A 21,774-nucleotide genomic window follows, 5' to 3' on the forward strand; every position below is an offset into this window, starting at 1 on the left:
ACTTAACACTGGTGCGGATAATTATCCAGCACTTGTTTGTCCAGTTCTAGGACTCTAGCCAGCTGAAACTGGAGATGCTCCTAAAAGATGCAGGAGCCATTATACAAAAACACTTCAATATCCTGGTTCTTTGAGCTGTGAATCAACACATAGATCTTGTCCCTCATGACTGATTTGTTCCTTTATGATTTTATGAATCTAGTATAGAAAATCAAGTACTTATTTCCGTACATCCACACACATCCAACAGTTGGCCTTAATTGACTCAGCATTGAAACCATAGGCAGTATATAAAGATTGGATCTATGAGGTAATAACGGCTATTCAAAGATATGACCATTAGTTCTTGGTGTTATTTGAGGTATTTGGTGGCATGTCTTTTGTGAATATTTTGGTAAAATATGAATGTCATGTTTTTTACTAACATCTACATCTTTTGTATGTCAGCTACATGTCCCCAGAGTCATGTCAAGTTTTCCCTTCTTGTCATATTTTAGGACCACAGATTTGTGGACACTCCACAGTTTTATGCAATCTTTAGGCCCCACTTTACTTGGTTAAGACCCGACTCAAGGTTGTAAAAGTGTAAACAAAACATTTAAGAGTCATTTGACCCCATGTGGGGACAAGTAATCATTGTGTGACCTCAGACACTGCCGTCTCTTATTTCTCATCACAGACAGAAGGCCAAGAGGGAAAGTCATCAATAGGCACGTACACTGACCCCTCAAACTCCCTAAATACATGGAATACATGAATACATGGATCTGCAAATTATCCATGCATGAATCTGCAAATATCCAGCAGTATGACACAAACATATTATACATGCATAAAGACAGGGTCCTCTTTCAGTTGATCCAAGCCTTGTTATTTTTGTAAATTTCTACCATTTTCAAACAACATTTTTCAAAAATCAAAAAGAACCTCTTGATGAAAACATGTAACGGAATATGCTGAAGGTGTCACAAGCGATAACTCTGAATTATTCATTCAAGAAAAGCAGCCTGATAGAAAATCATTCAATCCTGATCTGATACACAGTCTGCTGAAATATTAGCTGTGGGGAAACATCATATATCAGCACATGAATGCTCCTTAATGTATATCCCATTAATAATTTACACTCTGGTCAGAGAGTGTGTCCAGTAGGGGCCTGCATGCGTGCGTGTGTGTGTGTGTATGTGTGTGTGCGCGTGTGTGTGCACGTGTGCGTGTGTGTTTGAGTGGGGTAGGGTCACTACATCCACTGTCTAGCCTCGGTCTGGGGGCTGACGGCCTGTCATCGCGGCAGCCAGTAGACAGGAGGGGGTCACATGGGTGTAGTGACCTCCAAGCAGCGTTATGTGAACCCCCTCATAGACCGCAATGAAGTCAGATTGCCTAATCTACGGAAAACAAAAGTGCTGTCAGTCAGGCTGGACAAGTCATCAACAACAGCAGCACTAGCAGCCTGGGAGAATTTCACCAGGCAGGCCAGGGCCCTAGCGTACAAGCAGCGGCCCACTTATGGGATATTGATGATGGAAAGATGCCTGGCTTTTACACTACTAGTGCTAATGGTCTCTAAGTGTGCTAGTAAAAATGTATTTTCTGTTCGGTTAAATAGGATATGACCATCTCTGTGTTTTAAGTGCTTTCTGACAATTGGTCTCTGAGTGTCAAATAACACTCAATGCCTGGTCTTTAAAGCTGCATACGGGACTTACATGTATGACATGTATTTAGATGGGAGATTGTCTGTTTAGAATAAACAAAGGAGTTCTGTGTTTGCCAATGTGGACGGATTATATAAATCTCCGGAAATTATAATCCAACTCATGTGTAGCTGGGTGGTGCTTATCATTCCAACAATGCTCTTGAACACTTTTAGTGTGACTAATACGCTTTTTGTTTTCTCTTTATTGTCTGGGTAGGTTGTTGTTGGAATGATAATCCAATCCCAGTGCAATCTAATATTAATATTCACACTTTTTCCTTAACAAGAGAAATACCATATTTAATGCACAACATGCTACACTGTTTACATACTGTCTGAGGATAAGCATCACTAGTGAACCATTATGCGCATTATGAATGAGATCATCATCCGCTGTAATGTTCAGCCAGAACATGAGAGCTAACAGTTTCTTTTGGTGGAACACCCCTTATCTACTGAACCCGTCCTTTCCTTCCACTTCAGATGATGTCATTCCAACTGCTGTTGTTGTTCTTTGTGAATATGTAACCCACATAAGCAGGTGCTCAGACAGGATGAGCCAACTAAGAAATAGAGGGATGCAAAGAGATGTGATACTGAGAGTGAGCTGGACCCGCGCTTGACATCATGCCAGGAGTATGCGGTGACCGGTGGTTGACTGCCCCGCAAGGTATCCCTTTGATAGTGCTCTTATCTGCCCAGCGATCAATACATAGCACCGTGCTGATAAAAGAACACGGCTCACATCAAAGCGCACGTCTGCTACGATGAGGGGCATAAGTAATAAGATGTCAATTATTAATGGAGGGGAAGGGTCCCCTTTCAAGTGGGAGAGAATTTAGATAATGAAAATCAAACAAAATCCATTCTATTGCAAATAACATCCTCAAGGTATTCAGATGCTTTGAGAAATTTTGCCGAAGCCACTTCTCAAGCGAAACAAAAGAATCGTTGCACAGTGTCAATGCTTCTTAAAAAAAAATCCAGATTTTTTTAAAAGATGCATTTTTGCATCAACAAGAGAAGCAACATTCCTGTAACCTTCAGACAGCATTGTTTCACAGCAGTATGTTTGAACCTAAAACCTTCACCTCCACATAACCTCGCATCTGTCCCTCCAAACTATGGATGCACAGATCCACATTCACATGTACCTGAACTCTGCACACGATCAATATGTTCCCCCTAGATTAGCTTGTTCTTTCATGTTTGGAATCAGGTGGCAAAAAAAGTTTTTTGTTTGGTTGCAGCCGAGCTGACCTTTGAAATTCATGTCTTTTGATTCAGCTTGTCAGAAGCTATGATTTATTGATCAGGATGCCCATGATAACCAAGGAAAAAGTGATTGCCACTGCAATTAGGACCTCTCGGCTGTCATAATACAATGTAAAGCCTTGTGTTATAAGCCTCAATGTGGCTGGAATGTTAAATATTCATGGCAGAAGACTCAACACATGGATTAACATACATATTTTATTTTGGCAGTCCCATATAGCAAAGATATCTACTGTATAGCGCCAACAGGCTATGCAACAAAAACATCTTCCTTATCTGTCTTTTTTTGCCCTCTTCACTTTGCCCATAGGCAACTGCTTGCAGTCTCCTCTCTGGTGAAGTAAAAAAAGCAAGCACAATCCCTAATGAACCTCTGTGAGTGTTTCAGGGTCATGCCTTCCCGTGAAGTTCACATGAAAGCAGTTTTATTGATTTCTCAGACCAGACAAATGTGCTGTGAAGTTATCTCTCGACTCCCATCTCAATCCTCGGACCCCCTACCTACTGTCTGTGTGATCTCAATGGAGGGTCATGTTTGTTTATTTCCATCCTACTGGTCGGGGAAATTAGTCTCTAAATACACTACTGTTTTATTTGCCTCTATTATTTGCTGAAGAGTGCTTACTGAACTCCTTGGCATTTTCCTTTGAATATTAATTCGAATTTCCTTGGGAGATTATCTATACATCATGCATAAATGCAGTGCTCCAGTCTGTGTCTACAGGTGTGTGAATGAATTAGTACATAGCAAACAGTCTTTGACAAGTGCCACAACATAAAAGTAACAACAAGCAAAAGTAAATCCCAGAGGTCTAATAAAAGCAATAGAATACATTTAAGTTTATTAGTTGGTAAAACAATCATCACTCAGGGGTTGAGTGGGGGATGCAGGGGGCTCTCCCTCCAGCTCTCCCTGGTTAGCTAATCTGCTCCCTTTGACAGGCTAATGTGCTGACTCTGCAGCACTCAGCAGGGAGTTCCTGGCCACCTGCAGCTGAGGAGAGCCCAGGAATGATCATCGCCTTCAACAAAGGGACTTCTCAAAGGTCAAGCTGGGATGCCTTTTTTGTATGCATCCCCCCCACACACCCACACACACACTCACACACACACACACACACACACACACACACACACACACACACCAGGTCACTGACCAGGACTAGCCCCTTTACAGTGATCCCAGGGCAGTTAAGGATTCCTTTCCATCATTGCCTTCATTAAATTCAAATAATGGAAACCCAAGGACATTTTGACAGCTTGTGCAGCGGCAAATCAAACTAAAGCTGTTTGCAAAGAAAAGTAATGTTTACCATGTGGAGGCTTATAAAATGAATGTTGGCTCGCATTGAAAATAAAAGCTCTTGGTAGGAAAGTCAGAAAAGTCATGGTATTTTTATTTTAGTGTTGGTAGTGGAAGTTGGTGACAATAATTTGGCAAGTGTGTACGGACAAAAGAGACATTTTTTGAATCAGTGAAGTGCTACATCAGTTTTAGTGTCACAATTGTGAAACAGTTCGTAATTAGTCCTAAATATCATTATAATTATTTTCTTGTGGGAATGTGTGGTTTATTTGTCTGTTGTTACACTCGACTCTTCATAATTATGGTACAAAGGCTTTTCGTCTGACCCAGAAGCTGCTAAATGAACAGATTTTCTTTTTCACCTCCGCCATTGTTGTTGCTTTTCATTGCATTTAAGTCACCACTAATTGCAGTTTCCATCACTTACAGCTTACCTCTTTCATTTCTAACTGCAAGTTTAAATACTGAAAGTGTATGATGTGAAGCTGCAGCGATCCAATATAACCGCTATAAACATAACATTCTGGAAGAAATGCCAAATGTAAAAGACTACAACAAACCACAAAGCACTCAGGCTTTGTAAGGAAGCACCACAAAGAATCATTTTGATCAAATTGCCTAAGTATTCCCGCTGCTACACGTAAAGTATGTAACTCTAGCGCTGGGTGATGAAATCGTAAATTCCTAATGAAAGTGGATCTGTAGGCGCTTCCCACGGTGAGATCATTCCTTTCTTTATATGCCACCCTGACTTACCTAGAGGGGTCTTTAAGAAACAGACTGAGGGGATGTGGTTAAGGAAGCTCCAACAAATTGCAGTAACAATTTGGAGAATAGAATGGGTTATTCTTGTGTATTGTGTATTCTTTCTTTTGCATACATCTTAAACTTAAATCTTAAGTAGATATTTTCACATAAAGGTTCAGAGAACAAAAACTTAACCTTATGACCCTTCTAAATTAAAAAAAAAAAAAGTCTAATGTTAGTCTTTCTCATCTCCCCACTACTCTCAGCAGACCTCCCAATGACCCGTCATCATCATCTGCGCTTCCATGTCACCTTCCTTTGATTTCCTGCTTTTCACACTCCTTTGAGACTCATCTCCTAGTTCACACCTCTATTGTTATGGTTCGAAGGTTTGTAATCTCTGTCCCACTCTGGCTCCCTCCCAGGCCCTTCACACCTCATTGTGGTCTCCACACCAGAGGTGTGGTCTCCACACCTGAAAGGAGATTAGTTGATAATCCCCCCCCACACACACACACACACCCCTCCTCCTCCCTCTTCAGTCCTCACTCTTCACCTAGCTCCTGTGTCGCCACTCGCTGCCCCCCCCCTCTGTGTGGAGCCTGAGGTCCAGGATAAGGTTACTGTACTGGGGTCACTGACCTGTCAAGAAGGTACATTATTGGGTCATAGGAAGAGGAGAGACACCCCCCAGCTCGGTGCAGACACTGATGTCATGGCGAGGTGCCTCAGGGACAAACTGCAGACTGGTGATGTCATAGTATGCTTGAAAATCTGGTGGGTGGGTGATGGAGGAGATGGGTGTATGAATGTGCTCAAAATTAAGCAGGCCAGTTCAGTGCGGTAAGAGGGTGTCACTCATACTGTGTTTCTCATTGATGCGATGAAGCTGTATCTGGTGCTAGTCATGAAAACAGGATGGACTTGATTGTGTATCTTTTCTCAGCCTTTTCTTATTGTCATAATGTGCACTGCGGCCAAAAGCAGCAAAGATCTTAAATCACAAAAGTCCCTCCACTGGCCAAGGTGACCGTGAACGAGCCTACTGTAATTCTAGCATGGTGACGAATGCCTCTCTGTCAAACACGAAGACACTCCACTTGAGAAGGTTACAGTGTTTGTCTGTCTATGTTTATGTTTGTTTGTTTGCTTGGATGGTGGAGGACTGGTGAGGCACAGCACTGGCCAGTATAGGGTGCCACCTGTGTGTCCTTGTAAAAGAGAACTGATGAAACATTTATGTAAGAAATTTGACCGCTTGTTTGTTTGTTTTCTTTTTCTATTCACAATCTCCACAGTTCATAAGTTATGTCTATTCCATACTTTTTGACAAAAAACAATTGTATGGCGACCCAAAGCCGGTTGCTGTGGTTTTAGTTAGTTAACCAAAGAGCAACCAAGCTGCATGCAACTGATTTTATATCTGTAATGTGACATTTTTTAGCCGCGTGCCGATCAAGTTTTTCATTGAGGCTGTAAAGTCAGACCAACATTCCACCATGTCAGTCATGGTTGGGCAGGGTGACATACAGTCCATGAGGTGAACAAAGAGTGATGCACAGTCTCTAACACTGTACTGTACAATTAAAGATACCGCATTAACTGTGCGATTAGCTCTGATGTGTGGTTGCTGTGCAGGAGAAAGTGTTGACCCTGCTGTACCCCCATGCCTGTGGCTGACTGAGCAGATCAGAAATAGCTGTGTAATGTGAGGGGCAGCTGTGTGTATGTGTGTGTGTGTGTGTGTGTGTGTGTGTGTGTGTGTGTGTGTGTGTGTGTGTGTGTGTGTGTGTGTGTGTGTGTGTGTGTGTGTGTGTACAGGCTCGGACATGCAAAGACAGTACAAACAGGTGCCCTGAAAACACACACACACACACACACACACACACACACACACACACACACACACACACAACCTCTGCTATCCTACATTCCAGCACAAAGCCAAACCCGCTCCTCACTTTCCTCACACCCTTCAAGTGAAACTCTTAAGTCTCCCAAACACTTTGATTGCGAGATCTATTTAAGAGGTAACTCTCTGTCAGAGTTATAGATTGTGCTGTATAGAGGATGAGGTCACCAAGGAAATATGTAGCTGATCTGCCTCACTGTCACTTCTGCAATTGGACTGACAGGCTGGGTTACATCGCTCCCAAATTAAGATTTTAATCTCCTCAACAGGATTGATGCTGACAATGTTTTTTACCCAGTGGACATAAATATTGACACACGTATCCAGATGTATATGGAATGATGTGTAACATGAGGCAGTCCCTCTGTGATAGATGGCAGGTGATCTGCTGACCTTGGTGATGACAAGTTCATGCACAAGGCGAGGGATACAGCTGCATGTGAGGGCTGGGTGCACGGGGTGTGGATTTGGTATATTGTGCCGGAGCACTGGAGCCCCCCCCCACACACACACACACACACACACACACACACACACACACAGGCAGCTGTTGTGTGGAATGGCAAGACAGGCAACCAAATTCACCAGGGAAGCGCCAAAATGGATGCCGACCACATAGCTCCACCATCTGCAGCGCGTGGTGGGAAAAACAGAGCTATGGCATGAGGGCGAAGCTCCATTAGGGTCCATCAAATATTCATCTGCCATACGGCACCGAGCCCTTGGCTCTATCCTCACAGCATCGTGCAACGCACCACCAAGAAAACGGGTCCTGAAAACAACAACACAGTGAACAGCCTGCAGTGCAGAGCTAAGAAACAGCTTTCATTACTTTTGACCTTACACCAGGAAACACTGATTAATTTATTGATGAGTACTGGCAGAACTAAGAGCAAGCATTACTAACTTAACGGCTGCTCAATTTGCACAGTACTTTCACATGACAAACTAAGCTAGTGCCTGTGCACTGGAGGAAGAAGTTTGCTTTCTTACCTGCCCACATAATGCAGCGCTGACAAACAACTAATGGCCACACAGACATTAATGTGGATAGCAATGACATCATCAGACTGACCACATAGTTCAATATGTTGAGTTAACTCTAAACTGTCAATAAAAACTCCATCAATGAATCCAAGCAGGCCTATCCAGACTGTGATCGGGTCTTAAATGTGTTTAGTGCTGCTGGGGGGGTGGTAATTGCCTTAGCAGGCTAGCAGGCTGGCTGTAATGACATTATCAACCTGCTAACAACCACAGAGGAGCTTGAGTTGTTCCTCTAAAGGCTCTGCCAATTTATATTGTTGTCTATTCTACAGTGGTATTTGTTCACTGGTCTTATGTTTTGAGCCAGAGATTATCAAAACAAAAAAGGCTTGTATTATTTACAGTTTTTTCTGATGGCTTAGGCACATTTTTTGAAACCGTTGGCTATTTTTGCAAAACTCTACACACAAATAAGAAAACCTTTCATCAAATCAGCAAAACATTGTAGTTCTCTTGCAGAAACCTTTGGAAAAGTGGCATTTTTTTAATCAAACAGTTAACACAAGCCATCACATTAATAAGCACAACATGCACCAACAAGTTTGTGCTTTTAGTTTTGCAAACTCAGTGAGTGGTGTTGCTATAAGTATGAATAGTTTTAGAAATTGTGCTATGACAATCACGGTTAAGGTTTAAGCATCCAGAAAAAAAACTGTAATATCAACCAAATGGTGTCACTACTGGAAGTAAGAGTTCAAGTTTTCACCAGGGGGCAGCATTAACACATTTTTTCAGACATCAAATTCCAAATCAGTCCCCTTCATTTATTCACCCCGTCCTTCCACTGGGGTAATTTACTGGATCATTTAAGAGCTCAAACAAGACTTTGAATTTATTTCACCACACAAATGCATATCTTTGCTACCTACTGTCCAAAGTCCTTGCTGGGCTGGCTGTAACTGTAATTAGTTTATTTAATTTGCACCACATAAGCCTACGCGATGCGAGTCTATCATTTTATTGTATAGATAAATGAGACAAGACTTTCCATTCCAGCTTCAGGTGAGCATAAAATACAATATGCGATCCTTTGTTATGACGGCAAGTTTCAAAAATTGAAACAACATGCATAGTAAATGCAAAAAAAATCAAAGATGAATAAAAATGACGATATTTCCATAAAACTTTTCCTTAGATTCAACTGCTCCATCAACATGTCCCAGCTCTTCATTAATACTCAATCACACTTAATGTACAGTGTAAGGATTGAAATATTCAAACATCAGACATCATGTTCAGATATCTTCTTGTATTACTGGTTGCGCAAGGTAAAACCTAGGTGTCTTTATAAAACATGTCCATTTTGTGTACATCAGCAGGAAAAAAAATTGGTACGTAATAACACCTATCAGAAATTTTATTAAAAGAATTATATTATTATTTTTCATTAAATACAATTTTCAATAATTTTGTCACACTCCCAGACACAGTACATACATTTTCCTTTAGCCTCATTGCATTTGAAACAAAGGTCAGGTATATTACTGATGTATTTATTCAATTTAACAGGAACGGTGTATGTCTGCATCGGCCTACACAGCTTTAAATTAGAGTTTGCTGTTGTTTTTTAAGATGCATCATGAGTTTTCTTCCAATTGCTTCCTAAAATGTCCTCTTTTAAGCCTGCCCTCCATGTACCAATTAAAAGCAGTTTGATGTGAAGTTGTGTAGGTTAGAGCAAAACTTCTCTACACTTCAGGAGTTGGAAACCAAGGACAAACAAGGTTTATTGTGTTAATTACTGATCTTTACTATTGGACAGTGCCTGTCTAGCTGTCCCCCCGTTTTTAGTCTTTTTGCTAAGCTAAGTTAACCAGCTGCTGGCTCAGCTTCATACTGATTATTTCTTTAACATCTTGTCAGCAGTAAAAATGCTGAGCTCCTCATATGACTCTAAAAAGGAAAAAACATTTACACAAATAATAGATTGTTAATATTTACAATTTACGATACAAACACAAGACTACAGCCATGTTAGTGGCACTGAAAGGCTGTACTTTGGGTTAAATGCCAACATCGGCATGCAACTCGTGTGCTCACAATGATGATGCTAACATGCTGGTGTCAGGCAGGTATGATGTTTAAATGCCATGCTCACCATTTGCTGATTAACAATAAACATAGACATTGCCCGTGCAGCTGAGGCAGATGGGAAAATAATTGGTTTGCAGGTATTTGGCCACAAACCAAGTAGAAGTCAATAGATCAGCAAGGTTGTTACAATTTATTTATTAGGAAGCTGTGAATCAGAGCCCTTGAAAGATAGGGCTCCGGTGAGAATGAGTGTGGCGAAACTGCATTTCCTCCAATAGTTGTTGAGACATTTCACTTAGCCTCATAGTAACACTAGAAGAAACGCAAGGGGGTCGCCAAAGTAGGATTCATCCTTTGGGAACCATAAATACAAGGTACTAGGTATTTTAGTTGGGTACAAAGTAGTGGACAGACAGACATTGCCTTCCAGAGAGCTACACACAGCATGGCTAAAAGTGAATCAATTAAATAAAGAGGTTGCACGCCTCTGGAGCAACTAGGGGCCATGTGTCTCGCTCAGGGACACACTGGTTGATTTATCACAGTGGGAATCAAACTGAGATCTACCACACCAAAGACATGGGTCTTATCCACTGCGCCATCACCACGTAATAATAATAATAATAATAATAATAATAGTAACAACCTACTTTTGAGAAGCAAAATCAAATAAACTACAAGAAAGTACTGCAAATTTGTGTTGGTATGATAAAGTAAGTACCAACCGCTACAAGAAAACAAAACAAAATTTGGTTGATGGTTTCAGCAGCTTACAGGTACACATCATTCTAGGCAATAATTAAATGTGGCAGCCTGTTTACTTAGAAAGTGGACATATATGGTGTTGTAAATGGACGAGCTTAATTTGCAAGGTAAATCAGACAGGAAGAACATCAGTGGTATATCTTACAGTGGCGTGTAATAACTGTACAGTGGATGTGAGTCGCTGTGAAGAGTGATAATGCAGAAAATCCCCTCACTCAGGTAATGAAAGCTGCTATAAAGCTTGGTGACACTTAAAAATAGATACGTCAGATAACTAAATTCCTAATTATATAATGCACATTGTACTTACTCCCCAGGATGTTACCACTGAATGCAAAGCATCGCTGGATGTTTGTAGCAATCCTATTTAATGGGATTTTGGTCAAGAACAACCTGGTTGGGAGCTCAGGTGAGTACATTCAACTAAAACTAACTTGACACAAATCAGTATATTTTTGTAATTATTTTTGTAGACACCAATAACATATGGAGACAAAAGAATGTACTGTTTACCAGTGCCAAAGAGTCATCAAATCAGTTTCTATCTGGTAAACTTGACAACACTGTTGAAAGATAAAGGTCTTCAACTGAAAGTTTAAAAGACAATTCAGAGTAAACAGTGGTTTCTTATCATTTTTCAGATGTTGTCTATAATGAGTTCAGTGGTTTGAGATCAAACCACACCAGGAAACACCAGGTGCTGTTACCTATTTAGCCTGATTTGAGTCCACTGAAATCAATCATTCAATTGTTTCTCTTGGTCATTTATTGAATGTGAGCGTTCTACAGTTTATACTTGTCACAATGAAGATTTCCTCTGCAACTTCAAAATAAGGGAAGTTAATGACAAAATCTGGACAGTGATTCTGAATAATGAGACTCTTTCCAAGCACGATATTGTATTGAATCCATTTTCCAACTTCAACTGTATGCCATCATCAAACACAAGTTCAGGTATTGATGACAAACTCCTTTCTATGTATTACTTAAAAAATAAACTAGATTTGTACATAGTCAGAATGACTGAATCCAGTCAACTCTCGACTTTCCTTTTGGTATAAATTGTACTATTAAGAAATACTTATGTAAAATAAAATGTAACTAGCATTACTGCAAGTGAAAGCTTTGCACACTTTATTTAAGAGTACATACTGGCACACGAAAGCAGTGAGACATTGCCCCCTATTGGTCAAAGGTTCTGTACTAAAATAACTCACAGTGACTGTTTCTTTTTCAAACCAATTATCTTATAGAACCTTGATTCTGTTTCAGGTTTCCTCTTAAACATTCACCAATGCTTGAATACAGGTAAAATCACAAATATACCACTCTTACTTTCATATCTATAAGTGCACATTTAACAGCATTCATAGCTCTTAACAAGGCACATGTGTAACTATAATGTGATGTTTTAATATGTTAAAGGTAATAGCAATATTAGCTTGAGCCAAAACAGCTTATGTGAAAACATTCAATCCTATGATGAAGACACTTGCAAAGATATTATCATTTTTTATTAGATAATATTATTTACTATGTTTTTTTGCTAAATAAATCAAATCAAGTGTTTCTGTGTGTGTGTGTGTGTGTGTGTGTGTGTGTGTGTGTGTGTGTGTGTGTGTGTTTCCTGATATGCAGGTTTAAAAGAAACAGACTACAACCTCACCATTTATATTTCAAACAAGACCCACCATTGTGTGCCATGTAAGCCACCTGGAAAAAAGCCAGGTGGTGCTGTTATTCTCCCTCCCCCTGATAGCAATAATGGCAGTATTTTGTAATATTGGAAGTATTTCCAAAACTGACTGGCAGCAGGAGTCAGTTGCTAAATTTTGGTGTGATGTTGTTAGGAACTGTAATGATGATCACAGTTTGCTGGAAAGGAGAAATGATTTGTGTGTTTTTCAATACAGAAAAATAATGAATAATATCTCTTTATTGCAGGAACGCATGGTCAATGACAGCTCAGCCACTATCACAATAGGCAATATGAAAGGGGTGACCACTAAACTCCCCCCAAAAAATCATACCAACATTATCTTTGGCACTGCAACAAGTGGTGATATAAATGTGTGCAGTGTGCCAGTGAAACACAGTATTAAATAGAGGTATATCACCTTGTAGTTTTTTCTGATCATTATTTTTTGTGCTTTTTAGATTCTTGAGGATAAGGATTCGATGATGGGCTTTTTGGTTCAAATCCCTTCAGAGGCCAGTGCCATGGCGGTGAAAATAAATAATTCATTTGCTGCAGTTCTAGTTTTTTTGAGAATTCGTCAGGTGAAACTTCTTTACAAAAATAAAAACTACAGAAAAGTTAACTTACTTACACGTGAATTGTATGGACAACATAAATATAAACACAATGATTACAAAATGATACTTTGTTTTGCTGAAACTGCCACACTATCCTGTTACTACATTAAACAGATTATCAGTGGAATCTTGAAAATGCCAATAGAAGCACATTTTCCCACAGGTTATCTGTTTCATCTGCTACTGCAGGATATACATAGTTTCAGAAAACATGACAAAAACTTATGTTTATAAAAGTTACCAACTGAAACTTTAATGTGAAAAGAACTGCAGTAGCATCTTCTCTCTTTGTAGGGAAAAAGGTGATCTGGATCACAGATGGCTGCAAGACAAAAGAAACCAATGGCAGCATCAAAATCCAGTGCTCTCTTCTAATATTTTTTGCAATACTCTTGGTAAAATTATTATATTAAGTAATTCCAGATTCATCATTCCACACATAGTATAACACATCCTTCCCTAAATCAGTCCCATCCACCTGGAAATCTGACCTACAGTACATCACTTCAATCGGCTTTGGCTTGTCAATGTTTTTCTTAGCGGCGGCTCTTTTCATGTATTGTTGTGTAAGGGCAACCATTTTTCAAATTTTAACATATAATATTAAAGGTTTTTGCTGACACAAACCTAACTCCCCCCCACAGAAAAGGGAAAGCAAGCCAAGCAACTAAGATCTTGATGAACCTCTTTGTTTCCATGTTCTACCGGAATTTGTCCTTCCTGGTAAATGAGAGCATTGCCAACCTGGGAAACTTTGGGGCGTGCGTGGCGGTGGCAGCAGTTATGCACTACACTATGTTAGCCACCATTTCCTGTTTTTCAATAGAGGGTCTACACTTGTACTTGACTCTACAGAAGTTTCCCACTGACATCAAACGTTACATGATGAAGATTTGCATCACAGGATGGGGTAAGAGAACTGAACCCATAGTTGAGCAAACAATCCTATGTGCATAATTCATACCACATAAGCATGAAAAAAATATATATACACTTTTTCTTTAGGCACACCAGCTGTAAGGTCTTGTTGCTTTGAGACAATATGATGACATGGTCATTTCCACCGATGATGGGAATTCAGCAAAAATGTAAGCAACTCTTACTGTTTGCCAAGAGTGATTCCTTATCTAAAAAACAAAAAAAGATTAATGTCACTGAAGTGCATTTATTTTCATGATTTTTTAGGTGCTGGAACTCTAATGCTGTTGTCCACCAGGGGGTGAACATTGGTTACTATGCTGTAGTGTTCATCTTCACCTTCATCCTATTTATCATGACTGTGCAGAGGATTGTTCTCCAGAACACTGCAGCAGGGAAAGCTCAAGCCACCAGCTCCATCAAGACAAACTCTTTCTCCATTCTAGGCCTGTTCCTCCAGCTCGGCATCACCTGGGCTTTTGCTGTTTTCAGCTACGGACCTCTACTCATAGCCTCCTACTACATCTTCACCATCCTCAACTCCTTTCAAGGTACTACAGTCTATTTTGCAATGGCATTTATGTATTTAATTTAGTGTTAACGTAACCCATCTACCCTGTTTTTGCAGGTTTCTTCCTGTTCATCTATTATTTCAATTCCAGCACCATCGCTAGAGAGGACCGAAGCTTTACAGCCAGCGGTAGCACCACAGACACATCAAACACAGTTGTTACAAATCCACATTGACACTGCATATGCTCTTCAAGTGGGGACAGAAAGTGTTCCTTGCCAGAGATAATCTTGACACAAGAGGGCAGCATTTTATTTCATGTAGTCAAGCAGAGCCTCTGTTGAATGAGGTGCTGGTAAAATGCAATAAAAAAGCCACTAGCCAGCTAATTTGGATTACCTTTATTGAGAAAAATGACTAATGAGTAAAGCACTGACACAGGAGATGGAGTAATCTCCAGGAAATAATTTGTGCTGATGACTCAACAGAAGCACTGTTTTATTCACTGTGAAACACACAGTAACTATTTGTGATTCATTCAGAATATATCACAAAGGTCCTAAATCAAAGCTTAAGTCATACACTGGAATGTTAAAATATTCAAAGGTTCAGAAAAATATGACCGATGTGGTTGTCATATGGACTAAAGATGGCAAAGCACAAAGAAAAAAAAAAGGCACAGGGAAGTCTTATCTCTCACCCTCCTTACAGTGTTTGGGGGCCGAGCTAGCCAGCTAGCGCTTTGCGTGCCTACAGATAATTACCTTGTGCCTACTGAGAGCAGTATCCACTGTGCGGGGAGCCTTAACTGGCTAACAAGAAATGAGCTCATGGCTACCTATAGTGATAAGAGGCCTGAGGGCACGCCACTATGTTGAAACTGTTCTCTGAAATATGGCTGTAGTTAACTAGCATTTAAACCTTTTAATAAGTGGAGTGTATCTTGGTGAAATGCATGTTAATGACCATTGCAATTGTGTATTTTTTGTGTGTGTAATTGTCTCCTACCGAATTAATGTATTAAATATGTTTATAACAGATACAATCTTAAAACATTAACCATGATAAATAAGTTTTAGATATATAAGTTTGGATAAAGATATATACGGACGCCTGCTTTCTTTTCTATTTGTTTTTGTGTTCTAATAAGCCTTAAAAGGAACACACATCTTTTATTGAAATGTTTGTTAAGGCTTGTCAAGGTTTGCTTTTAATACAATATAGTAAGGTATGATCCTTGATTCAGCATCTCAGGACAACATACGCAGATCTAACTAAAAATGTGTAAATTGCTTTAGTGAATTTAGTGAGATTGCCTGCAGAAGTACAAAAAGTTAAAGGTTTCTTAAGTAGACACCAGAGGAGTCTTTCCATCTGCACAAGTCTGGGTGTGTGAGGTTGGGGAGTGACATTCAGAGAGCAAAGTATGTTTATTTCTCCGTGACTGATTAATCTTCTAAATGACCACAGCGTGCCAGCCAAAAACTAGGGTAATTACTGCCATACACATCTGATTTGTGTTGCCCCGCCCCTCCCCCCCCAAAAGGCCTTTCATGCAGAGCAAAGCAGGCTTCAATGATACCTGTGTGTGCCCATGCATTAGAGCTCTCTAGGTAAGCCACAGCAGAGCCTTCTTCTAGGATCCGACACCTTAGAAAAAAATGTGTAAATTTCAAGACCTAGGTAATTGATCCAAAGGTCACTGCTTGTTATTCATTCATTTACAAAATCACAAATCAGCTTCGCACACAAAGATAATGATTTGAATTGTTTTTCTACTGCTTTCCTAAAAACATAAATCTAGACATGTATGAAAAGAAGACTTTGCGTTGAGACTTCTGGGAACTCTTAGTCAATCTAATTTATTTCAAAACGAGAAGGGGGAAGAATGTTCATTTTTCACGCTATCCCATAAAACCGTCTGTTACCAGAGTGAAAATGTGGCCACCAGAATTGAATTTGAACATGTGTAGATGTGTTCCTTTTAGTGGAGGAAAACCAAGAAAGCACTTTTAATCACTTTCAGTCTTAAACCACATGTACGGTAGTGGCTTGGAGATTAAACACCAACAAATTGGCACGTATCTCCAGATTTTGTAAGAAAGCCCAATGGCACAAAACTCTATGATATTGAAATAAGGTAAGGGAAATTATGGGGGAAATTCACTGATCCATCCTCCTTGGAAAGATGGATTTTTAGATTAAATAAGTTTTATTCAGCCTAATCAAGGGAATTATTCTTGGAAAAGTGCAAGTTTCCCTGGGAGCTCATTAGTCTTTAGCAGAACAGGAACAGTAATACTAACACTGTTACTAATCACAGCCAAAGTGTGAAATGGTTTGGTTTTATGATTGGCGTATTTCAGGTGCAGGAAGAGACACGGCTTTGCGTGTATTTTATTAAATAGAGTCTGGACTGATTCCTGCCGTGTAAAAGCCAAATTGCCCATCTCAAATGACCTATAAAGCCTTAAGGTCTTGTTCATGGAACCTTGCGCGTCTGGAGGAAATATGATTAGTCAAATATGACTACTCATGCACCTAGATGTATTATTTATTTAACTTAATAATAATATAGAGCTATATAACTGGCTTTTATCAACATGGAGTTACCATGAAGATAAAATCTGACCCTTCTTGCACTTTGTTTTATGTACCCCTTGTTTTGCAGCCCACTTCCTAGCATCCCCCCTTTCTCCTTTTTCATAAATCCCCAAAATGATTTATTTCCTAGTAACTTTGCTTGTGAAATTGATGTGGACTCGGGGTCTTTGTAGAGTCTGGTTTCCCTGCTGGCTGCAGTAAAATCAGCCTGAGGTCCAGGCACGGGGCAGCGCTTGCGTGACTGAGAGCCCCCTCCACCTCCTTGCATGTCATGATGTGGACCCCAGACTCAAAGCACTCAGGCTGATAGATTTGAGGGCCCATAGTTAAGTGTGTAGATTTATGATGGCCGGTTGCAGCATGTCAGAGAAACTGTGTTACATTTGCAGGGAGAACAAAATGAGGCCTCTTCCTACGGGAAAACGGGGAGAGAACTGGAAGAAAAAAAAGCCCAAGGTGCTTTCAGGTTACTGGCCGTGACTTAGGAAACTCTCCAAACAACACAATGCCTCGCAATTCGGGAGGGGTGGCCAGATGGCTTCATACACAGCACTTGACTGTGAAGAACTGTCTAGCCTGGGTCCTGGAAGTCGGCGCTGTCTTTGCTGTTCATCAACATCTTTCATTGAATAGAGTGAGAATGGAGGGGTCACGAAAGCAGAGAAGAGGAAGGGAGGGGGAGGTGACTGAGGGTGCAAACCTGTTGAAACAGTCAGATTGAAAACTTGACCTCTGGATTTCAAGCTTCTCCTCCCTACAGTTGCCTGTCTTCCCTTCTCACGTCATGTGCAGCAGCAAGAAGGATCATTCCTCTTTATGTCACGAAATGGGGTTGTCTTCATCCCCTTTTGACCTTCCCGGCTCCTCATCCCTCACTCACTGCTGCGTGAAACAGCCTGATAAAAGTGAAGAAAGCTAGCGAACTCACACATTCAGATCTGTCCATCAGAAGTCACCAGATGTATCACAATCACTCAATCGTGCAGCCAACACGTTTGCAAATATGGGCTTTTCTTGTATGTTTTGCATGCAACAATGCAAAGAATTTTGTGGTCAGTTTTGTTCAACCAGCAGTTGTTATTCACAGTTGCTGCAGAGCTTTAAGACCAGGCTTAATAAAAAAGCAACTGTCAACATTTAATATTGATAACACATGTGATAATCTCTAAATTGGATTTCATGTATATATATTAGGAATACATATACATATTATTACATCATCCTTGGTTCTTAGAAATCCTTGCTGCCAGCATTTCACTCTGAAGTATTTCCTCTTTTAAGCAGGATTTAAACAAACCTCATAACTACCGGTTTGGTCCCACACTTAAGAGACATGAAAGCGTATGGTTAAGAAGCTAAAGCCGTCTGGATTCACTCATACTGCGCCTAGTTAGCTTGCTATTGACTTGGCTGTTGTTTGGCCTTTAAAATTCACACTTGGTGAAGTTGTGGTATTTGCTTCACACAAATGTGCAGGCTCTCCCCACAATGATGTAGAGCTTACCACAGGCACTGATTCACCCGCTGGTTTAGTGTTGCAAAATCACAAAATCTTCACAGGTAGAAAATAAGCACCTGGTTTGCCTGCTAAACAGCATCTACCAGTGTAGGTCTTCTATAGTGGCTGCAGGTACTTATAATGTTAATATTCCCAGTGTGATGTGGTACCAAAGGCAGTTGTACACTACCTCTTCAAAACAGCAAATGCATCAACTAGTGATTGCAGTAACACATTTAGCAGCTAAAGAGTTGGATATTTCTCTCAGGAGTTGGTGGAGACCAAAACAGAGTGAAAAGGTAGTGAACATTGACTTACATTCATCAAGTGGCCAAAAATAACACTCCACACAAATGCTACTGTTGTTATGTATCTGCTAGATGTCTAAAACATTTCAGCATATCAAGTTTGCAGTGTGAAAATATGTCCATCTTGTGTTTACAGCTTGTTTCCGCTTCCCCCCAAATCGGCTACAAAAAAAATCATTTAACACAGGCTTAAAGTTAGTTGTAACATTTTAAAAGTTAGTTCAAAGTTACATTATGAGACTATTGTGGAGGGAAAAATTCCTGTTTTCTTTCTTGTGGCAAACCTAAAAGGAGTGGAGTGTGTATGTGTTTTAATTCTCAAATCTAGGTGTACATTCGCATATGTGCGTGTCTATGAAATATAAGCATGCTGAGCCCGCAGTGATCTGATTTCAGTTAAACTACACTGTTGTCCAAGCACGATAAACTGTCTGTTTCCTCTTTCCCACTCCGTAGGGAGCCTTTAATCACCCTATAGTGCTTCCCTCTACACATCCAAGTGTGAGAATATGTTCCATTGTGCAAATACATGAACTAAGATCACATGAGGAGACCAATACTGAAAGCATCCACTTTCGTGCCAATCCTATAAAATCTTGTTTGTAACTGTGTGTTTGCATTTGGGTTAGTGTCAACTTAATGTGAGGGACCACCAGAAAAGTTTGTTTCCTGGAGCAGCAGGAGAAGATTATTTTTTCATCTTCTTCATGGCTCATTTTTTAATGTCTCATGTTTGTCATTTATGGCAGTCTCAAAACATAAGGATGTGGCTCTTCTAAGTAATTCGTGTATTGTCCCAATATGTGGTCCAGCTCTTTCACAAAATGGTAATGGACAAACCGCACAATTTAGGCTTGATGAGTGTTCATTTGGGGCAAATAAATCTTCTTAACATGCTGCTTTGTGTGTCCGTTAAATACATGGAATGAAAGACAGGTTTTCTTTTTTTTTGACCCCAGCGATACAGCAGTCGGTCAGTGACAACATGTTTAAAAAATCATCATGTGAGAATTTCACAACTCTGTGCCGGGAATATAAGTTATACGGACTCAAGAAACCAAAGAGCGACGTGACTCCTGATCCCCAGCTCCTCGTTAGAGACCAGTGTCTGTGTTTACAGCTAAAGCATGACTTCCAGCTTCCAGAGCCAGACAGCTCCAAGTGATTCCATCCCAGCAGAGGCATTGAGTGAAGTGGTGGCAGAGGTTAATCTAGAACATACTTGTGACATGTCGGGCTGTGTTATCCTGCTGTACCGACATCCTGTTTGATTTATGGGCCTCATCTTGCTGCTGTATACCATGTCTCTTCTCTGACTAGAGAGGATAAGCGAGTTGATAAGTGACGTCAACTGAATTTTCTTGCTTCTCTGTCTATGCTCATACTTTTCATAAAGGTCTGTGTGTCAAGCTGTCCATATCTAGGTGAAATTAGATGCCTCTGTTTCACTATAAACTATAAGGTCCAATCTTATAATGCTGTTGTGTTGACCTAATGATAGTTCACTAAAAACTGTGTGGATTAGTATCAACACAACCAAAATAACTGTAATGTGTGTACATGCTGTTTTCGCTTGCTCTCTGTCTTCATTTATTTAATTAGTTATTGCAACATCTAAAATAGCCTTATGCCTACAGTATGCATGATAAAGATAATGACTTGTATTGTCCATTAGAATTGCATAAAAAGTAGCACACACACAGGAAAATTTTTGTTTGCCAGTTATTGAATGGATGTGCACCAGAATGCAGAGCGATAATTATTTAACATTGCCATTTCTGCATTTGTTCATTTCTTTGTTTGCTTTCCAGTTCAGCTACAAAAGAACATGTTTAAAAAAAAAAATTGAGAGTGAAGTTTTGGAAGATGTTTAGATTAGTTAGTAAACTTACTCTTAGATTCATCCTAATGTTCAATTAGAACCATTTTTGTATCTGTTTTTATATTAATGTATTCAAGTAGCTTTAAAGTCAAAGTTTCACGGTGGGACTGCACAGAATCTGCACAAGTTCAGCAGCGAGTGTGGGAGAAGGCTTTAAATGCAATCTCCTTGCACGACACTATTTTGCAGATTTGTTTTAGTCCTGTCCAATTGCTCCTATGTGTATTCATATACCCACTCAAAATACAGTAGAGGCAATTGGCAGGAGAGAGAATGTGCAGGGACATGAATGTTTGCACAATCATTTGGGGGTGGCAGTAGCTGATTCTGTAGGGAGTTGGGTTGGGAACCGAAGGGTCATTGGTTTAAGTGCCTGTATGGACCAAAGTACGGAGTTTGGATCGGTAGCTGGAGAGATGCCACTTCACCTCCTGAGCACTGCCAGGCACCATACCCATCCGCTCAGCGTGCTGGTTTAGCTGGCAGCCCACTCACTCTGACATCGCTTCATTTATGCATGTATAGGTCCTGAGCATATGTGTGTATTTCAGACCTGCATGTGGTGATTAATAACAAACAGTGTAAATTGTAATTTCTCCACTGGGGATCAATAAACAATATATAATATTATTGAATTATTTGTTGGATTACTTCAGTGGGAACAAGTGAAATCTCCACACGCTGCCACAATCCTCCTGTTCCATTTTCTCCGGCCATCTCTGTGTGGACCGCAACTGGACGGTGAACTTTGAGTGACCTGCCCATGCATGTCATTCCTCAAAAGCAGTTACAGTGTGGCATATTTCCCTTTGACCAGGCAGGGATGTCACACAATCACATATACCAGCCACATATGCATAGCACAGAGCTCTTTCAGCTGCTCATCCTACCGCCCCTCACTAAGATTGTCTCAACACACGCACGCATGCATGCTCGCACGCACTTGCACACG

General features: G+C 40.3%; 1 protein-coding gene and 1 long non-coding RNA gene across 2 annotated transcripts; both read left to right on the top strand.

The window, feature by feature from the left end:
• Positions 1-10,945: 10,945 nt before the first annotated feature.
• Positions 10,946-11,333, top strand: LOC116670564 (uncharacterized). The gene is made up of 3 exons (XR_004327054.1): positions 10,946-11,004; positions 11,103-11,194; positions 11,259-11,333. It is a non-coding gene; the product is annotated as an uncharacterized LOC116670564 (long non-coding RNA).
• Positions 11,334-13,173: 1,840 nt separating this feature from the next.
• LOC116670571 (adhesion G-protein coupled receptor G2) lies at positions 13,174-15,791 on the top strand. The gene is made up of 4 exons (XM_032501152.1): positions 13,174-14,011; positions 14,107-14,189; positions 14,287-14,570; positions 14,648-15,791. Exons 2-4 carry the CDS (start codon positions 14,152-14,154, stop codon positions 14,764-14,766), a joined length of 441 nt encoding a protein of 146 aa, XP_032357043.1. The 5' UTR covers positions 13,174-14,011; positions 14,107-14,151; the 3' UTR covers positions 14,767-15,791.
• Positions 15,792-21,774: the final 5,983 nt, after the last annotated feature.

This window comes from Etheostoma spectabile, chromosome 20, assembly GCF_008692095.1.
Source record: "Etheostoma spectabile isolate EspeVRDwgs_2016 chromosome 20, UIUC_Espe_1.0, whole genome shotgun sequence".
Taxonomy (NCBI): domain Eukaryota; kingdom Metazoa; phylum Chordata; class Actinopteri; order Perciformes; family Percidae; genus Etheostoma; species Etheostoma spectabile.